At 31.4% G+C, this 22,330-nt stretch overlaps 1 protein-coding gene across 3 annotated transcripts in view; it reads left to right on the forward strand.

Annotated features, from left to right (window-relative positions):
- LOC142331746 (uncharacterized) overlaps window positions 1–22,330 on the forward strand; it is a 31,111-nt gene that overhangs the window by 2,562 nt on the left and 6,219 nt on the right. For all 3 annotated transcript variants that reach the window (XM_075377805.1, XM_075377803.1, XM_075377804.1), the window contains exons 2-3: window positions 9,480–9,582; window positions 15,424–15,514. In XM_075377805.1, coding sequence (XP_075233920.1) covers window positions 9,493–9,582; window positions 15,424–15,514 — 181 coding nt within the window. In that variant the 5' untranslated portion in view covers window positions 9,480–9,492. The remainder of the gene's footprint in view (window positions 1–9,479; window positions 9,583–15,423; window positions 15,515–22,330) is intronic.

A 22,330-nucleotide genomic window follows, 5' to 3' on the forward strand; every position in this document is an offset into this window, starting at 1 on the left:
CATTTTGACTAGTTCGGCGTGTATCTATACATATATAGATACATACATATGTATGTATCTCGCATAACTCTAAAACGATTAGGTGTAGGATGTTGAAATTTTGGATTTAGGACTGTTGTAACATCTAGTTGTGCGTCCCCCTTTTTTATTGCAATCGACTGAACCAAAAGTATCCAAAATCTAAATCATTTTGGATTTTGGGCTTTTTTTAACTGCAGTGCTCTCATTGAGAGCTTTTCAACGATATATCATAAGTGGTAATTATTTTCATTGGCTCCAACGTTATTACTAAATGAAAGTTTAATTAATGAAACATTTGGATCTTAGAAGGGGAAGGCACATCGGTTCGAATCGGACTTCAACTCCTTTTTTTTAAAATTTAAATATATTGATTTACCTCCTCTATGAATCATGAGACCTTGCCGTTGGTGAGGGGGTTTGAGTGCTCAGTGATACAGAGTAGCTGGACCGAAGGTGCAACCATATCGGAGAGGTATCTGTTGAGAGCCAGACTGAGGAATGATTCCTGAAAGAGGGCAGCAGCTCTTTCAGTAGTTGTTAGGGGCGTGAGTCAGAATGACTTAAACGGCCATATCAACATCACTCAGTCCTCTGAGTACTGCGCAGCTGAAAGCAATGGAAAACTACAGCTGCTTTTTTTCCAAGAAAATGTGGCTCTCTGCATTTTCATATAGCAATGATGGAGGCGCCTTCCTTGGTAAAATATTCCGGAGGTAAACTAGTCCCCCGTTCGGATCTCCGGGTGGGGACTACTAAGGAAGGGGTCACCAGAAAATTAAAAAATAACATTCTACGAGTCGGAGTGTGGAATGTTAGAAGTTTAAAAAAGGTTGGTAGGCTAGAAAATTGAAAAAGGGAAATGGATAGGATAAATGTGGATGTAGTAGGAATTAGTGAGGTTCGGTGGGATGAGGAAGGCGACTTTTGGTCAGGTGATTTTAGAATAATTAACTCAGCTTCAAATAATGGGCAGGCAGGAGTAGGTTTCAGAATGAACAAGAAGATAGGGAAGAGAGTAGAGTATTTCAAAATGCATAGCGATAGAATCATTGTAATAAGGATAAAATCAAAACCTAAACCGACAACGATTGTTAACGTCTATATGCCTACAAGCGCCCATGATGATGATGAGGTAGAGTGTGTATATGAGGAGATTGATGAAGCAATTAAACACGTAAAAGGAGATGAAAATTTAATAATAGTTGGAGATTGGAATGCAAGCATTGGAAAAGGCAAGGAAGGAAATATAGTGGGTGAATACGGGCTGGGCAAAAGGAATGAAAGAGGGGACCGACTTATAGAGTTTTGCACGAAGTATAATTTAGTAATTGCCAACACCCGATTTAAAAATCATAATAGAATTATATACACTTGGAAAAAGCCAGGCGATACTGCAAGGTATCAGATAGATTATATCATGGTTAAGCAAAGATTTAGAAATCAACTCGTTGACTGCAAAACTTACCCTGGAGCAGACATTGATAGCGACCATAATTTGGTGATAATGAAATGTAGATTGGGGTTTAAAAACCTGAAGAAAAGGTGTCAGATGAATCGGTGGAATTTAGAGAAGCTTGAGGAAGAGGAGGTAAAGAAGATTTTTGAGGAGGACATCGCAAGAGGTCTGAGTAAAAAAGATAAGGTAGAAAATGTAGAAGAAGAATGGGAGAATGTTAAAAAGGAAATTCTTAAATCAGCAGAAGCGAACTTAGGCAGAAAAAAGAGAACTGGTAGAAAACCTTGGGTTTCAGATGATATATTGCAGCTGATGGATGAACGTAGGAGAGTGGAGGAAGTGTTAGGAGAAGACCAATTTGGTTTCAGGAAAAGTATAGGGACAAGGGAAGCAATTTTAGGCCTCAGATTAATAGTAGAAGGAAGATTAAAGAAAAACAAACCAACATACTTGGCGTTTATAGACCTAGAAAAGGCATTCGATAACGTAGACTGGAATAAAATGTTCAGCATTTTAAAAAAATTAGGGTTCAAATACAGAGATAGAAGAACAATTGCTAACATGTACAGGAACCAAACAGCAACAGTAGCAATTGAAGAACATAAGAAAGAAGCCATAATAAGAAAGGGAGTCCGACAAGGATGTTCTCTATCTCCGTTACTTTTTAATCTTTACATGGAACTAGCAGTTAATGATGTTAAAGAACAATTTAGATTCGGAGTAACAGTACAAGGTGAAAAGATAAAGATGCTACGATTTGCTGATGATATAGTAATTCTAGCCGAGAGTAAAAAGGATTTAGAAGAAACTATGAACGGCATAGATGAAGTCCTACGCAACAACTATCGCATGAAAATAAACAAGAACACAACAAAAGTAATGAAATGTAATAGAAATAACAAAGACGGACCACTGAATGTGAAAATAGGAGGAGAAAAGATTATGGAGGTAGAAGAATTTTGTTATTTGGGAAGTAGAATTACTAAAGATGGACGAAGCAGGAGCGATATAAAATGCCGAATAGCACAAGCTAAACGAGCCTTCAGTAAGAAATATAATTTGTTTACATCAAAAATTAATTTAAATGTCAGGAAAAGATTTTTGAAAGTATATGTTTAGAGTGTCGCTTTATATGGAAGTGAAACTTGGACGATCGGAGTATCTGAGAAGAAAAGATTAGAAGCTTTTGAAATGTGGTGCTATAGGAGAATGTTAAAAATCAGATGGGTGGATAAAGTGACAAATGAAGAGGTATTGCGGCAAATAGATGAAGAAAGAAGCATTTGGAAAAATATAGTTAAAAGAAGAGACAGACTTATAGGCCACATACTAAGGCATCCTGTAATAGTCGCTTTAATATTGAAAGGACAGGTAGAAGGAAAAAATTGTGTAGGCAGGCCACGTTTGGAATATGTAAAACAAATTTTTAGGGATGTAGGATGTAGAGGGTATACTGAAATGAAACGACTAGCACTAGACAGGGAATCTTGGAGAGCTGCATCAAACCAGTCAAATGACTGAAGACAAAAAAAAAATATTGATTTATTAATAATTATTAACACATGATGGTAAAAAAAGTTTTACAATTACTAATAATTCAATAATAACAATAAAAAAATATTTTTAAAAATCAGAAGTTATTAGTGAAACAAAATTTTATCTACTTTTAAAAATGTGTACATGTAATTTAATAGGCATTATTACACATGTGTATATATAATAGATTTGGTGAAACATCTGATAATTTGATATTAATTGAAAATTATAAGTTAGAATCGTACTATTTTTGGATTTTCTAGTCTATTTCTGTTTAATTTTTTCTATATTAAAGTTAACTACAGAGTGACTGAAAAATAGACCCTCACAAGAAAAACATATACACTGAGGCATACATGCCTGATCTTTAATTAATTGCAAAAAATTCTTATCTTTCAGTTCATTAATCTTCTGATATTTCGGACAATATTCTCCCTAAGTCAATCTTGATCATCATTTCATTTATTTGTTTTTTGTTGCCAATCATTTAATTGCTCTTTGGTTTGATATAATTCTTCTGATCTTAGTTTGTGTACACGTTCTCTAGTTTCATCAATTGTGTAACTGTATACTTTATTAAAGTAATGGAAAATCATATCTCACTTTCAAATGAAGTAAATTTAAATAAAGTGCAGCAAAAAATCTGTATGTGTAACTTAATAGGCATACAAGGAAATCATGTGGTGTCAACATCAGATTTTTTTAATAAGTAGATATATCTTCTAAATGACATAATCTTTACTTAAAAGAAAAAAAACTTAAACATCATTACCTTTACTTTTTATTAGAAAACAAAAATAGTATGTAGAATATAGGAAAAAAATCAATAAATAAGAAAAATTGGATAAGATGATATTAATTCTGATTTGTTGAAAAGTAAATAATTGACAGATAATCTAAAAAATAAAATATTACCATTTCTTTAATTTATATAATGGTTGGTAATTACATATTATTTCAAACTATAAAAAAAACTAAATCAAATTTAATAAATAAAAAATATTAAAAATGTTTTTCCACAAAAATTTTAGTGGTTTTTAAGTCATCTTCAGTGACTGATGGTTTCTAATCCCAGCGTCACGTGATATTATTACTACATATCTTAAAAACAAATCCACTGGGTTAGTCTAGTGGTTAAACTCATCATCCCAAAATCAGCTGATTTTTGAAGTCAAGAATTCTAAGGTTCAAGTCCTTATAAAAGCACTTGCTTCTATATGGATTTGAATCCATATAGTATCCATACTGGATACCAGTGATCTTCGGTGTTTATTTTTTAAAAAAAACATGATAGAAAATGAATTATTATTAGATTTTTGTTGACATTTCTTCTTCAGTTTGATTTGTAGAATCATTACCCAAAATTTGGCATGACAATAAACACTGTATAATAATGGGAGTCCTTTGTAATTACAAAGTAACTGTGAACTGATCCTAAAAGCTAACAAAAATTATAATTAATTAATAAATAACTATGATAATGATCTCCATTGTGGAGTGGTATCATCTTTGTGTTTTATCTGGTGTTTCTGATATGAATCCTGATTAGGCATAGCATTTTTCACAACTACAAAATTCATTACCATTCATCAGCAACTGTTGTAGGTATCAACCTGTTATAAAAGTAAATAATTAGATAACAGTTAACACAATAATAATTTGTGTAAAAAAAAAAGTGATTACTTTTTTAGAATTGTAATTATTTTTTTACTGATTTTACTATTAATTAAAATGCAATTCATTTATCATATTAACTACTTAGAAGAAAAAAACAATTGTCATGTATGTGAAATTATGCTGATAGCACAGCCACAAGAAAATAAGTGTACAATATACACAGCAAGATGAAGCCACATGTACAAAATTGAATTTTCTTAGTTAGGTCCATCCACCATGAATTATTATGGGATGATATTTTCCTTTTCCAAAATCAAACCAGTAGTTATGTAAACTTCTTATGTAATCTTTCTTTCTCTTCCAAAAAAAGGATAAAACATTACTACTTTAGGATATCTGTTGTTGACAATTTGTTTTTCTTTTTGTCATCTGGTGATCTAGTTCCATATTTAATACTCTCCTTTATTTAATTTCTAGAACACTTTATAAACTGAAGGAATTATTTTGACCATTTGCATTCTACTTTATTCTCTTCATTCAGGAACATCCAATTCACTTCCATACATCACTGTATACAAATTCATAGTTATAAAATTTCAGGTGTGTTTGTTCTATATAGTATTCTCAATCAACTTCAATTAATTTTGCCATAGACTGTTTAAAATCTACCGATGTTAAAATATTATGGTATATATACTGATTCGATTTTTATGTAGTAACAGATGTCTCAAATGAAACTGTGTTTACAAACTTTTAAGTTATTTTGTTTAAATAACACTGATATAAATAGGGATGCTTATTAAAATGAATTTTTATTTCCAGGAGATTTTCAGTATTGTGATCACTTGCTTCCAGGCATGCTTGAACTTTTTTCATTATGTTTGAAAATACCCGATGAAGCACCAAAGGAATGAGTGCACTTATAAATTAAGTTGTTATTTTTCACTTCATCCAGTCTATGAGGATAGTTCTTGTAAACAGTTTCTTTCATTGCTCTTCATAAATAAAAATCTGTACGTCTAAGATCTTCTGATTTTGAATAACAAGTTGACTGTCAGGGAATAGAATAGAAATTTACTATTATATATATATATATATGTATACATACAAAAAAAATTCTTCTGACAAAAACATGGCTGTGATTCTTTACGTCATATGCTGTTAGGTTCTTAGCAGTAGAATAATATGTAAAATATAATTTTAAATTTTAATCACACCCCTGTCTTACTGCTTTTCAATTTTTTTATGCCCGTAATTACTTTGTTACAAATTCTACTTCATCAGAATACTTATGTTTGTAAATAATAGAACTAATGATTTTGAATTAAATATAATTTAGAAATAAATTGAATTATTAAATTAAATTTATAATTCTCTAATTCAGTTATCATTATCAAATTTTAATAGTTAATTTATAATTTTATAATATCTTTTTATTAGAAATAATTTAACAAGAAATGATAGTTACATTGGTTATTATTAAGTTCCAATATTTTAAAATCCTCCAGATTAGAAAAAAAGATTACTATATTCTTTATTAATTTTTTTTAAACTCTGTTGGTTGTTCATATATAAGTATTTTAAAAGTTTTGTTTTGCACATTTTATTTTATAAAAACTCTGTTATAAATATAATGGATTTATTTTTGTTATTTAGTTTATTTAATATTTTGTTATCTGCTTAATGCATGATAAACAGAAATTTAATACATAAATCATATTAAAAAATATTAATAAATTTGTTTAAAAACAAATAATTCCCTTTAAAACCATTATTTAATCTTGTTAAATGACATTTATGTCATCTCAACTAATTTATATGTTTCAAGATTACATGCTTTGCTTAGAGTAAGGAACCATTTGGAATAAATGAATGCAAATCATTTATTAGAGTTGTAGAATGAAAGAGTATTAATATTGATTATGGCACACTTAAAATCGTAAGGAGTGAGAAGAGTAGTTATTAAATAAAATATCTTTCTTCCTCACTGGTAGAATTTAAAGAGCTGACTGATTAAATATGCTTCGGTTTCACTACAGAAACATTTTTGTATTATTAACAGTTTTGTTAATAAGGTAAAAAGATACTCTGTAAAATCACCACTTTATTTTCAAATGCATCTGTAACAAATTTTTTTACACATCCTGAAACGCGTAGCATAAATTTAACATTATTCATATCTCTTACATATATATTTCTCTGATTTAATGCTGTGGATATTTTATTAATTGGTGTTATGATGGTTCAGGGAATCACACTTTCAAAATAAAGAGCTCAAAATTTCTGTTAACATTATATTCTTCTGATCATTGACTTTCTTGATATCATAAAACTTATTAATGACAGGGTATGGTATTAGTAATTTTTGAAACAAGTCTAATGGGTGGTAATTTCATTAAGGATGACTTAGATGATAACTTGTTCGATTTTTTTTATTAATTAGAAGAATATATGAGTGTTTTTTCTTATCTATTTTTAGGTTATTACTGATTATACTTCCACTCTTTCATAACATGATTTCTCTCCACAAACGAATAAATCTGTTTAACTGTTTTACTCTTTGTGTGTATTAATTTAGTTAGCCACTTTAATTACTTGTATAGTAGTGATTGTTCATGGAAATTTACTTTAAGGATTAATTGGTCTTTATATAAAAGTGTTTTACATTGATGTTACAGCTGTGTTAGTGTAAGGTAAGATCCTACAGCCTTCAACTCCATCTTTGTATTTGTGTATAAGAAGATTTCTTATGTTTAAATTATTTATAGTAGTATGTGTAAAACAATTACACAGTTCATACACACAGAGATTAAGTTTAGCAACCCTTAAATAACTTTTCATCCTTTGGTCATAGAAAAATGAAATTTAGCAAATGCTCTGTCCTCAAAATGAATTACTTTTTTCATATGAAACCACCAGACCCCAAACATTTGCAGTGCTGCAATGAGGAGACAACAACAAAATGTTAAATAGAAAGGGTATGGATTGTGATATATCATTTTAAAGGGGATTAAAAACCAACAACTATTTCGATGTAAAAAAAATTGAGCTAAGACAACTCTAACCAAATGACAGTAATCTAATATCTCTCACGTCGCTAATATGTTTTAAATAACTACTCAACAACAAAACACTAAAAAACCAAATTTAACAAATATGCCTTCCTACCTCAGAAAGATTTATTTTGAAGTATGCTACTTAATTTTTCAGTGTTTAACAATGAAAAAAAATTTTAAGGTATGGAAACTTGCGTAATATATATAAATATGTATGTTAATAAGTTAATATTCAGTTTAAATAAATTGATTGCCTGGTACCAAGTAAAGAAGGTTTTTAAGAACGTTTGTGAGTTAAAAGAAAATACACTTAAAAATAAATTTTTAGATACACTTTTTTCTTAAATTTTGTTTTAACAATAAAATTATTGTTTTTAAATTAATTAATTAACTAAATAAAGTAATATAACAGTTTTTTTTTTTATAAATTTAACATAAAAATGCAACAAAGTTATGGAATTGGGATAAATTATAATTTTCTATTACTAATGTGCATATTACAATCTGTTCAACTTTTGAAAAATGAGGAAGATATGTATGACATGTAAATGAGGCGTGTTCTTGTACAGAATCAGACCAACCATTCCTAGCCCACTGGGGTGGTCTAGTAGTTAATTCATCATCGCAAATCACCTGATTTCGAAGTCAAGAGTTCTAAGTTTCATATTCGAGAAAAGGCAGTTACTTTTATATGGATTTGAATACTAGATTATGGGTAACAGAGTTCTTTGGTGATTGTGTTTCAATTAACCACACATTCTAGGAATGGTCAATCTGAGGCTGTACAAGACAACAATTCATTTAAATTCACACATCATCCTCAGAAGTAATACCTTACAATGGTTCTGGAGGTTAAACAGAAAAAGAGAGAGATCTACTATTCCTGAGATATGTAATTAATTGAATCCCAAACATCAAAGTATACTGGTATTCAATGTCTAGTATACAAATTTGTATAAAAATAACTTATCTTTATTAGGATCTGAACCTCAGAACCTTCGATTTCAAAAATCAGCTGATTTGAAACAACAATTTTACCACTAGACTAACCCGATCGGTTATCCTTTTTTTTTAAATAGAAAATTCATTCAAAACTGCCAGTTCTGGTAATATGCATCAACCTACCTGATAGGTTCGCAATAAAAGTAGCAAAAAGGAGGATTATTACGTATTGAAATTCAAAGTAGAAGAAGTCAAATGAAATTACAAAGTTTTATAAAGTTAAATATTTATAAAATGATTATGAAATTATATTTTTAAAAAAAGTTTGTCATCTAGACTGATTTGATGCTCTTTCTATTTTATTATTTTATTTCAAACAATTTGTTTTTTATTATTCTATTTTATTGTTTTATTTTTATTATTTTATTTTATTTTAAACTTTTTATTCCTGTATAAATCTTTACTACATCTTATCTCTTCAGTTAATTGATAAACAAATATTCTAATATTTTATCACATATAATTCATACAACCTTTACTTTAATTGGAAAATTAATTATAGACAACTCATTCTTTTAAGAATTTTTTTACAGGATTCTTCTTTATAAAATATTATTTATTTTTAATAATATTTCTATTATTTAATGAAGTTTTCAGCTGAACATATTTCATATTAATACCTAATTTGGCTTTGATTATATTTAAACATTTCTCTACTCTATTTTATCACCTTATTGAATTTTTCTCCTAGCACTTAGTTTGCACCATTTCATGTAAGTGGTGAATTATATGTTAATGCTACTTAATACAAAAAATTGTAAATGAATCAATTTATTTATGATTGTTTTCAGCTCTTAATACAAGATGGGGAGTCCAACTCCAATTTTAAAAAGAGGCTTTTTTGGTTATTGCTCATTGGAAGTAGGTGCAAAAATTGTTGCCTGGATAAATTTAGTAAGTACTTTGTAGGATTTAAAAAAAAATTATTTAATTAAGTTTATTTTTTCTAATTACTGCAAACAAACAAAGTGATAATATTAATTATGTTGCATAAAGGAATTTATTCTTGTCTAGAATAAATCTGACTGATTGAAGATATTTTATCTTCAACAAATCTGGTTGAAATTTTTGGTATAAAAAAAAAATTATTATACGATATCAATCTTTTTCATTACATAAAAATAAAATTTTCATTTTTCAAAATAAATATACAGTTTCAGTAGTTTTGGAAATTTATTCTACAGTGAACAAGTACCATTACTGTTACAGTAAACTGAAAATATTCACATTTACAGACTGAAATTTTTCCATAATTAAATACTAAAATAAGTCTTGAGTTTTCCAAACATTAAAATTCTTTTATTAACATGTTTGTGGCCAGCCACTAAATACAGCACAATGCTGTATTTAGTCGCTGGCCACAAACATTTTCATAGAAGAATTTTAATGTTTTTAAAATTTAAAGATTTTTAATTATTTTAATTAATTATTTGACTGTATATATTAATGTCATATATGCAATTATATTAAAGTTTCATGTTTTATTAATGCTTTAATGTGTAATTAATTTTTAATTTTAATCAATATGAGGAATTTCCTCGAAAGCACTTTGATATATAAAAAAGAAAAAGAAAAATAATAAAATAAGGTAAGAGCTCTTATTGATTCTGTACTTTGGTGGATTATGCCGAATTTTTTAAATGTTTTTGGAATATATATATATATATATATATTGTTACCAAATATATGCCTAATTTAATATCGGCGGTTGAACACCGTAGCAACTCAGATGTGAGATGGCGCACAGTATACGTACGCGCTGATACAAGTATCACTACCGCCGCGCAGTTCACAGTTGGGTGCTGCGGCCCCATCACTCTCAGGCTCCAATAAAAGAGCGTGCACAAGAGTAAATTTACAATTCATCGTCGACCACCATCTGGAGAAGACCAAGAAGATGGAAGAAGACAAAATAAGATACCTGGCCGCCTCAACATGGGACCTCCCGGCGGATGCCAACATCCCCGCCGAAGCAGCAGGCCTGGCCGGCCCACCGAGGGAGCCGCTGGACGCGGACGCTACCTTCCCGCTCCAGCTCGCCGGGCTTCAGTCACCCTGGCCGGCGGACTCAGCAGCAGTAGCCGGCCCAGTGTTTGATCGCTCGGCGAGAACCGCCTCGGCGAAGGACGACCGACGCCGACCCGAGATTGCGTTGTATAAAGTCTTTTTCAGTGCTATTTTTGAGCTGGTGGTCGAGTGTGTACCTTCCCCAGTTTGACAGTCTTGCTGTCCGAGAACTGTTACAACGGTTTTGCGCCTTTATTGTTAGACGATTCATACCTTTTTCACGGGGATTCAGAGAATTTGGCGCACGATTTGTTCGAGCCCCCCCTCATCGTGGCGAAAAGAGTGGCACGACTCCTGGTCGCAAGTCCCTGTTACGAGCAAAGGGACCTTTACCCTTAGTCCTGCTCGCGCTCTTTTAGAGCGGAGGCCATAATCTGTAATTGTGTGTTGATGTTTAATTTCACACATTTGATCCAGTAGCGGCAAAGAGTGAATGAGTGAGTGTATTCTCCTGTAAAGGAGAATACAGAAGGTCTCCAGCTGTCCGTGGCTTACTGCGGGTAGTCGTCGCATGCTTGTGGGCTTGTGCCCAATATATCTAAATAGAAGGAATACAGCGAGCAGTTTGTTCGTATACTGTTAGGTCAGGGCATCTCCGACCATGGCAGATGTTAGTAAGGTAGGTAAGAAGCCTAGCCGGAGCTTTTTCCATCGACCTCCTCGAACACTGGTTCTGACAATGATGGTTCGGAAGTAGATAAAGGGGTGACCACCCAGGAGGGTGTGAACCCACTTATTGAAAAATTTTGCAAGCCGGGGGCAGGCCTGGTAACTGTTCCGTGATGTTATTGTGGAACTGGATAGCTTGTCTTCCTATCTAGCAAACCTCAAGTGTATTAGTGTAGCTACCAAGAGGAGATTATTGCCTCGTCTCAAATTCGTCCGAGCGGCTTTCACAGCTCTCTTCGAGTGTTTCGAAAATCTTGCCTCAAGGCCTAAAGAAATAACCATAGCTCAGAAACCGGCCCCGGCCCCGTTGCAACCGCGCAGGTATGCTGAGATGGTCAGGGGCAGACGTGAAACCAGCCAGTCCTCTAAGAAACCTGAGGTTGCGTTTGTTAATAGGGCGGAGGGCTCGACTGTGTCTAGCAGTCAGCTGAAGTAAGACCTCTAGGTTGCCCTTCAAGGTGACCAGAAAGGTCTTAAAATCAGGACTATTAAAGAAACCGGCAAGGGATTAGTTGATTCCATGGCGGATAAGTGACTGAATGTGAAAATAGACCCCAGGAGAACGCGTAGGCTCCATATTATAGTTTATGATACTGACATCATAGTAAGATGAAGACATCTTCATCTTACCGATGAAGATGTCTTGTCTCTCATTAGGGAGCAGACCACTAATTTAAATGAAGCCGCCTTTCGGCGGTACTGTAGATTGGTCTTAACGAGTAGGCGTGATACCCAGAAATATCACGGAGTCTTTGAGGTAAGTTCTGGTCTGTTTCAAAAATTTACGTATGCAGGCAGACTATTAATTGATTTAGGGTCTTGTCGACTAAAAGTGTACGTGGTTGTCCAAAGATGTTTCAAGTGCTGCAGATATGGTCACAGGGCTAAATTTTGTAAGTTTGCCTTGGTGTGTGCCCATTGTGGTGAGGAGGGCCACAAATGTGACGATTGTTCGCATAGGTCCGAGGCTCCGGCCTGTGCTAACTATAAGAGGTTGCACAAGAATCATGAGCACCCAGTTGTTAGTAAGTAGTGTGGCTGTTATGTAAAGGCCGTTGCGCTGTACTTTAATTCCTTAGATGGTTAGGTTCAGTCAAATAAATGCCCAGGGAGCTTATGTAGTCCAGGTTGAGTTAGGGAAGTTGTAGAGAGACGGAGCCTTGATGTTGCCCTTCTGCAGCACCCATATGTCATTAGTGGTGATCTGCCAGGCTTTGACTGCTGGAAAAAGTTTTGTGTAGGGCATACCTATATGTCTGCTATTCTGTGCACGAAGTTGCTTGATAGTGTCTTTATACGGCAAGTTTCTGACGTGAATCATATTGTGGGCCACCATTGCCATTCTGTAGTGGGGACCCAACTGCCGCTGAGGGAAAACCCGGTCTGACTTCAACGGACGAGTTGCAACTCCCACACTTTGGCGGGGACCAGCTTCCAGACCCAACAGCTCTTCTCAGACCTAACGCAAAAAATGGCCCTTATCAGGGCCTTCACAAGATTATGAATTATGAGCCGTCAAAGCCATTCGACAACAACAGCCCTTCTCAGGGGTACCATAAGGTTGGTAAGTGCCATGTGACGATGAAGCCATTCGGCGACAATATATTATATTTTTATAATCAAAACCCAACTTGAACAACCCAAGTACAGAATTACAAAGTAAATGAAATGACACTTACCTTTTTTTTTATTCCAAAAGCACTTTCATGGGATCCCGCATTATCAGTTGTATATAAGATATATAAGAGTGTCATCTTAATATATTCTGTCTGAAAGTTGATCAAGTTGGAAATTCTTTTGTATTTATATACATAAAATCTCTCCAAAATGTCCAAACTTTTACTATTATTATTTAAATTAAATTTCTTGATTTTTACTATTTCCAAATTTCCAAAATTGTCTGAATATCAGATACAGTATGTTTATTATTAATAAGGTGGTCAGCAATAAACCCAATTTACCATTTTTATAATTTCTAATGTTCTAAAAATCTAGTTTTAAAAGACCTATTAGTTTTACCTATATATATATATATATATATGGTCACAATCATTACACTTTATTTTATAAATTCTGCATGAATTATATGTTAATGTAATTGTTATTTTTAAATATTTTATTATATGATTGTTTGTCTTGTATATCAGTTTAAATTTACTTTTATCATAAATATTATTTATATTTTCAAAAAAATTATTAGTGTATAAATATGTGTTCAATCTTTTGTATATCACTTATAGGTATAAGAGTTGTAGTATTATTAATTTTTGAATTTTGTTTTTTGTATATATTATCAATTAAAGAAACATTATCATCATTATGTTTAGCGATTTGTTTTATAATATCTATTTCTTTGTTTAATTTACTTTTATTTTTTGTTACACATTTATTAGAATTTAATAAATGTATAAAAAATCTAAAAATTTTGCAGAAAGATTTAGAATGAAGCAGGAAATCAAACATATATATTATAAAAGAAATAAATATAAAGGTATATAATACACATCTCTAGTTAGTACAGGTCTTGTAATGGGTGTTGTAATGTTTGATTATGCATTTAAATTGATCAAGGTTAACACTGAAATTCTTAAAAATAAACTTCATGAATCCAAACCTGTTAAAATTAATTGTTTGATAATAACTAGAATAATAGTAATTATAATTGCAGGTGTTTTGACGATTATAATTGCAGGAAGACATGGTAACAAATGATACTCATAATGATATACATTTCAAAGATGGACATGTAAATTCAAAATTATTTAATAGTAATTGTCTTGAGTTATTAATTTTAGTAATATTGACCTTGATAAGGAAAAGTTTATCATTGCCAATGCATTTAAATTTAATTTGAATGATGGTGATAAGAACAACGTTATTAAAAATACAATAATTTATTCTGAAATAAGTATTAATAAAGTAAATCATGATGACAAAGAACAATTACATAATATCCAAAATTACTTTAATGATCTTATTCACAAGTACAGACAAGTAAGAATTTGAGAAATAGCTGAAATTTGTAGTGCTAGTAATTTAGATTAACTGTAAAACGGTTCAAGCACAAACATAAAATGATGTTCAAGGTGGGTTGCCCTGATAATTGACTGAAAATCACAAAGACACCCAAATTCACATTAAACATATACAACAAATTTTAGCAGGAAGTAATACTTTTTTTAGATTCCATAATTACTTGCGATGAAACTTGGTTTCTCATTTTGAGTCAGAATCCAAATATGATATCATGGAATGGAATCATCTAAGTTTGCCCACCAGGAAAAAATTCAAAATATACACATTAGCTGGTAAAGTGATGCTAATGCTTTTTAGATAATAAATGCTCAATTTATTTCAATTATTTGGAAGAACAGATTACAGTGATTACTATTGTGAAATTTTATAAAATAAAGTGAAGTAAGGAGGAAATAAAACAAGGAATGAACATCCCACTTCTCTATCAGAAAGTGTAATAATACCTGACTCTGTACTGCTCAAACAGGAAACTATTCAAAGAACAGGTCAGGAGATGCTGCCACATCCACCTACATTCTTGATCTTGCATCATCAGATATTTTTTTTGGTCCATCTCAAAGATTTTTTTGTGGCAAGAAGTTCAGTAATAATGAGCAGATAGAAAATGTAGTGCATGAATGGGTCAGACACCAAGTGAACAATTTTTTCTACTGGAATAAGAAAATTCATAGAAAGGGACATGTGACTAAATCTAGTCACGGATTATGTTGAAAAGCAACATTAATTTCATTTTTGTTGAAAAAAACAATATCTTTTTTGTAGCCATTTGTCTCTTTAATTCTTGATCAGTGCTTTAATATGTAAGCTTATGAAGCTCCATAATATTACATAAGAAATTGAGAATCCTCAGGAAGATTTGGGATATTGTTTTTTGAGGTTATTTGACAATTTATGGTTTTTAAGTTATAAGCAAGGAAAAACAGGTTTTTTCAACTTTTTATTTATTTGAGATCTTTTTTACAGGTTTTGGTGATAGCACTTAATATTTATGTGTTCACTATGATAATTTTATTTGGAACCGGTGTAATACATGAAAAAGAATTTGCACGAGAAGGTAAGTTATAAAAATTATTTGCTCTAATGTTTGTAATCATATGATGAAGTCAAGAATTATTAGAAATATGGGTATTTTTTTCTGGTGGAAATATTGCTTGTACTTACTTTTATAAAAAAAAGCAGAAAATAAAAAATAAACATTTTATATGTCAGGAAATATATTGAATGAAACAAGATATACAAAGCAATATTACATTGTGTTCAAAAGTAGTTTTAGATCCAGAAATTGAACAACGAAAGTGCATCTAGAACATTGATAAGTTTTACCCTTGCATATAGTTTATAAAGATTAAAAAATTATAACTTCCCTGTAAATGTTAGAAAATCATAACTGAAAGATTTCATGTTTGTTTGTTAATGCTCCATGATCATTATCCATGCTAAGAATTCTACAACCAATAACTTGTCTAGTGTGCAAAATCAACTTTCAAACTGGTCCAGTATGTCTACTCAGAAGTTGTTAAGGCCAACCTGCATGGTTGGCCTTAACAACATTCTTATCCACTCAAGAACATTAAACTGACAGTAAATATAATCATTGTATTTTATATACTAAATTAGATTTTATGGGGACCAGGAGATCTAGCTTTACTTGGTATTCACATGACATATCAGTTTGCCTTTTTATATCTTTGAATTGGAAAAACAGTTGAGAAAAGACTTGGGCTTTTCCGTTCACATAAAGGCTATCTCACTGAGTCCCATTAAAGAAGTCTTCTAGAAAATGTCAGTATGATGCCGCACATGAAAGAATGACAGCAGCTGATCAATTTCCCATGGCTCTCATCTGAGGAAGAAGGAATAAAGGATAAAGAAACAGGGGGGAAGAGGGAAGAAATGGAATGATAAACCTCTGCGAGACTGTTTTTGTTGTAATTGTTTAATTGGTCTAAATATCTGGTATACTTACAATTATGAATTAGGAACTCTGAAACTCCTTTTCAGGAGTTTAATTGTAATACCCTAGAAAAGCCAAATAATAATTTTGAAAGCACAATTTCATAGAGGAAGTGTTTTATAATTTCTTTGAAAAGAATTTAAAAAAGTTAATCAGCTGATTAAAGATTTTATATAAAAAACTGGCCTTTCAAATAAAAGGAAACCAAAAAAATATTATAAAACAGATATTAAGCAAGTAACACTAAAGGTTTGAAGCCAATGTAGGTAAGCAAAGCTATATTATCATAAAAAATCTGCTGTGGACACCATATGACTTCCTTATATGCCTATTAAATTGCATATACATATTTTTTTCTGTACTTCATTTAAACTTATTTCATTTGAAAATGAGATACGTCCCTCCAATTATTTAATATAGTGGACAATTACACAATTGCTAAAATATTAGTTTTTATTAACATCAAATATTTATAAAATTATTAATTCAACAATCTTACCTGAAATATTAGGATAGAGTAAAAGTCTCTTCATTACTCTTTAAATAAATGTAAGTCTTATATCTATCTAATGCTATATGTTTTTAAATTATTATGATGTAACCATCAAAATGAAAACAAAAACGAATAATCAGATGTTTCACCAAAACTGATGTGGACACCACATGACTTACTTGTATGCCTATTAAATTACAAATGCATATATTTTTAAAAAGAAAATTACATATAATTTTATTTCATTAATAACTTATGATTTTTTTATTTATTGTAAAACGTTTTCAATCAGAAGTTAATAATTTAACCCACCAAGTTGTTCTAATGGTGAACATGTCTTCCCAAATCAGCTGATTTGGAAGTTGAGAGTTCCAGTGTTCAAGTCCTAGTAAAGGCAGTTACTTTTATATTCATTTGAATACTAGATTGCGGATACCAGTGTTCTTTGGTGGTTGGGTTTCAATTAACCACACATCTCAGGAATGGACGAACTGAGACTGTACAAGATTACACTTTATTTACACTCATACATATCATCCTCATACATCCTCTGAAGTAATGCCTGAACAGTAATTCCCAGAAGCTAAACATGAAAAAAGAAAAAAAGAAAGAAGTTAATAATTATTAATAAATCAATATATTTAAATTAAAAAAAAAGATGAAGTCTGATTCGAACCGATGTACCTTCCCTTTATAAGATCCAAATATTTCATTAATTAAAATTTCGTTTGGTTATAACTCTGGAACCAATGAAAATATGTAATATTTATAATAAATCATAGATTAACTCTCAATGAGTGCTTATTAATGCAGTTAAGAAAAAATCCAAAATTCAAATTTTTTTGGATTTTGAACTTTTTGGACACTTGGTTCAATCGATTGCAATCAAAAGGAAAGGTATACAACTAGATATTACAACAGTCCTAAACCCAAAATTTCATCATCATATGGCTATTCTTTGAGTTATGTGAAATATATACGTGCGTATGTACATACATACATACATACAGACATCACACCAAAACTAGTCAAAGTGGATTCAGGGATTGTCAAAATGGATATTTCCATTGAAATCTGAAAATCAAAATTTTTTGCAATCACAATACTTCCTTTACTTCGTACAAGGAGTAAACAAATTAATTCCCATATTTCTCTGATCTATCCTTATAACTTTCCTTCTAGATTAATTTATAAGCCTAAGAAAAATTCTCATGTCAACAGTTTTCAGCATGGAATAGTGTTTGAGAAGACTATATTCTCTTTGTTTCTGAAAACACCGAAATTTTAAATAAGTACAACTAAAAGTATTTTTCTTTAATGCCAGTGAATACAGTTCAGTCATACAACATACTTTAAAACTAAAATTATAATTCTGAAGACTTGTGTCAATATAGCAATGAAATAATTAATTAAAAATTGTAAAAATTAAAAAAAAATTTCTAATGAAGAAAGGAAAGTTGTATAGGCTCTTTAAAAATAAACCGAATGAAAGTGCAAAACAAAAAAGGAAAACTGGTGATGCAGAAATGAATAATATGATCACCAGGAAGGTATATACATCTTATAAGGAAGTATGAAGAAATGAAACCAAACTGTATTAGTATAAAGGTGTGGATGGAAAATCATTATTAGATAGACAAGAAAAGCTAACAAGTAGCACGAGTATGTATATAAAGGGGCTGTACAAAGGGAGAATATTGCAGCAACCTATAATATATATGTAAATATAAATTTATAATTTATAAATAAATATAATTTTTTTTCCAGATGAAATATATATAATAACCTTATCAGTTACGCCTAGAAACTTGGGTAAAAATTTGGCTGCAATTGATTGAGTAGTTTTTGTTTATCCTGAACAAACAAAAACCCTCTTCCTCTTTATATAATAGGATAGATTGTAAAATGTATAAATTCAATATGCGTGTCTAATAAAAATAATTAACTATAGGAAGTACTGTATGTAATAATGACATTTTTAGTATTATTTGTTAAATCAGCACCAAAAAATACATAGGAAACAGATACATAAAATCCAATAAAACGTTTTTTTCACCACAGACCTGTCTTGTCAGGTGAGGTTCTAAAGGAAAAAAAAGATTGGAAAGGAATTTATTCTGAGATCAGAGTTTGACCTTTAATCAAACTCCTTCTTTGGAAGGGACAGAACTCAGAGTCACAAAACTTAGTAATAAAGCAGCAGGGATAATGATATATCTTAGAATTAGTGCCTTCTTTCGGAGACGAAGGACCGAGTAGTATCATGTAGAGATCATTAGACTCGAATGGTATTGATTGAAAGAGACAACATTGGGATTACAAGGCCTCCCTTGTACCAATGTTGTTGAGGGCGAGAATGGCCCTCAGACTAATCTTAGGTGGGCTAAAAAAGAAAAACACTATCAAATGTTGCAGAATTTTACTACTTAAGGAGTAAAATTTCAGTCTGGTTAAAGTTAGGTAGAGATAAAAAGTAGACTGGTATAAACATAGAAACGCTTGAATATCTCAATCATCAAATAATAATAATGATGATTATGACGGTGACCACAACGATGACAATGACATGCACCATTGATCCACACAGAAAAAGAATATATTAATTTTTTACCAGTCTTTATTAAGACTGTATTTGACCAGACTTTCCTAAGACAAACACAAGTAAAGTATCTGAAGTAAATGCAACTTCAAAGTTACTTTCCTTAGAGCAGCAGTATTGAATATACAGTTACTCCCTATGGTAAGCTGGGTGGAGGTGTCACATCACTAGGAAATTCATCTGACTCTGTGGTGACAAATCTTGTCATCTTCAACCAAAAATTTATTTTTAAGATAGTAAAAGAATGATAACAAATCAAATATAATTTGTAATACACGAGCTGTGCAAATGGACAAAAGGTAAGAAAAAATCTTTGGTCTGGAGTAGAAATGATCTGGATAGAACCACAAAATCACAGTGATGATTGCTACTTTTGTTCTAATGATGTGTAGGAGTATAATCTAAAGAATAAGAAAGAAATTGTATATTCAAATTGTTATTCGGCAATACACCCTGTACCTCATGGCCCTGGTGTACCTTTACCTTCAGTTCCAGGAAAACTAAAAGATGTACTAAACAACTCCAAAACAGAATAAAAATGATGTTGATTTTATTTCTGGTAATTCTGAACCACAACTTTTTTCACAACATGAACTGAATGACTTGGTCAGAGATTTAAGTCTTCCTAAAAATTCAGCATAACTTTCAGGATCTACATTAAAAAAAAAAAAAAACTTACTGGCCACTGGGACTTTTTTCTCATTGTACAGAAACAGGGAAAATGTCTTTAGTCTGTACTTTTCTGAAGATAGAAGATTAATTTATTATAACAATGTTCCTGGTGTAATGGAGCAGTTGAACATAAAGTATTATGTGAATGAATGTAGGCTGTTTATTGACTCATCCAAAAGAAACCTCAAAGCTGTTAGTCTTCATAATGTAATTTACTAAGCATTTGGCACCGTTTGCATTAATATATCCTAGTACTTTCGGAGCTGTTACTCCATTTTCAGGGATGTTAATTTAGATTCAAATCAAAAATCATTTTTAAATTAAACTGTTATGTTTATAATAGTTGGTCGTTATTATTATATGTGACTATTATCTGATAATAACAAACTTCTTACAAACATGACATTACTGTCTTATTGACGTACGAATTAATTTTATTCTTGACAACTGACTATTATGAACATAACAGTTTAATTTAAAAACTATTATTAATTTGAATTTAAATTAACATCTTTTAGAAAATTCCTTAAGATGGAGTAACAGCTCCAAAAGTACTAGGATTTACACTTTTTAAATTGCTGATAAGTGAAAATTTAATTTATACAATTCTTCATAATGGCAACAAATATGCTTCAATGCCGGTCGGATTCTCTGCGTATCTGAAAGAATGTTATGAGAATTTAGAATTAGTTCTGTCTAAACTGAAATATTGCAATCATGAATGGATAATATGTAGTGACCTAAAAGTAATTTCTATGCTTCTTTGGCAGCAGGGAGGATGTGAATGGGACAGCTGGGACAAGAAAGAACATTGGACAAGAAAAGAATGGCCATGTAAGGTATTATTAGAACCTGGGAGAAAAAACATAATATGGAAAAATTTGGTTGATCCATGGAAACTCCTACCTCCACTTCACATCGAACTGGAATTGATGAAACAATTTGTAAAGGCTCTATCTAAAGGAGTGTTTTAGATACATATGCCATAAGTTTCCACAGTTGTCAGAAGCCAAAAAGAAAGAAGGCATTTTCACTGGTTCAGATATTCTTGAGTTCACAAAGGGAACTAGGACAAAATTTCATTGTTATCAAGAACATTTTTGGTGGGATGTTGTTGTTTAATTGGCCTTGAATTTACGAGACATTTCCAAGAATTGGCTCAGTTCAGCATGAAGCCCACTAGGTGTGGGCTTCATGCTTCTGTGAACTTGGTTAGCTAGTTCAGAGGGTAACAATGTAGTACATTCAAGACGTCTGGATGAGGCCTACAGCGAAGGCAAAAGCTGAGTTTAAAAATCACTGATGTAAATTTCTACCGAGGCATTTATATCGGTGGCATCCCAACAAGTCCTGGCTTATTACTATGAGATGTAAAAAGTTAGAGGGTGAAAGATGACTCCCCTTAAAGCCCATCAGGGCTATGAATGTGGAGGGGTGGTGTGGTGACCGGAAGCGTCACAAGGCGAGTGTCTTCTCCTACAGGGTTGGGATGGTCCAGATATTCGTAAACTTTTTAAAAATAAAGTCTTTCAAACCAAAATGGAGGACACTGAAACAGAAGCATGGAAAGCATTTAGAGAAGCTGTAGAAAAATTTCTGGGGAACAATAAGGACTCAAATTTTAAGTGTATAGTGGAAAACATGCTAATGAAATTCCAAGACTAAGGTTGTTCAATGAACTTGAAGGTATATTTTCTGCATTCTCATATTGATTACTTCCCCAAAAACCTTAGTACTGTAAATGAAGAACAGGGTGAAAGATATTACCAAGATGTAAAGGAAATGGAATGCAGGTATCAGTGGAATGTAAATATGATTGCATATGACTGTTGGTGCATCCATAGAGATGATCTACAAGCTAATTACAACAGAACATGGATCTGAGAAGTGCTGAAAGTAAAAGAAAAAGGCAGAACAAGTCTTCATAGAAGTAAGAAAATATACAAAAATCCTTTCTTTAATTCCTATTATTTTTTTATAAATAAACATTTTCCTCAAGGAATACGTATACAATACACCTTTTTTCCATTTTATTTTTTTATTATTGTGAAAATTTCTTACATGATAGAAAAAAATAGTGGCTAATTTTGAAATCAGCACAAAAAATAAGATAAAAATCAGTAATCAAATTACAAACAAATTTCAAATTCCT

This window comes from Lycorma delicatula, chromosome 10, assembly GCF_047948215.1.
Source record: "Lycorma delicatula isolate Av1 chromosome 10, ASM4794821v1, whole genome shotgun sequence".
Taxonomy (NCBI): domain Eukaryota; kingdom Metazoa; phylum Arthropoda; class Insecta; order Hemiptera; family Fulgoridae; genus Lycorma; species Lycorma delicatula.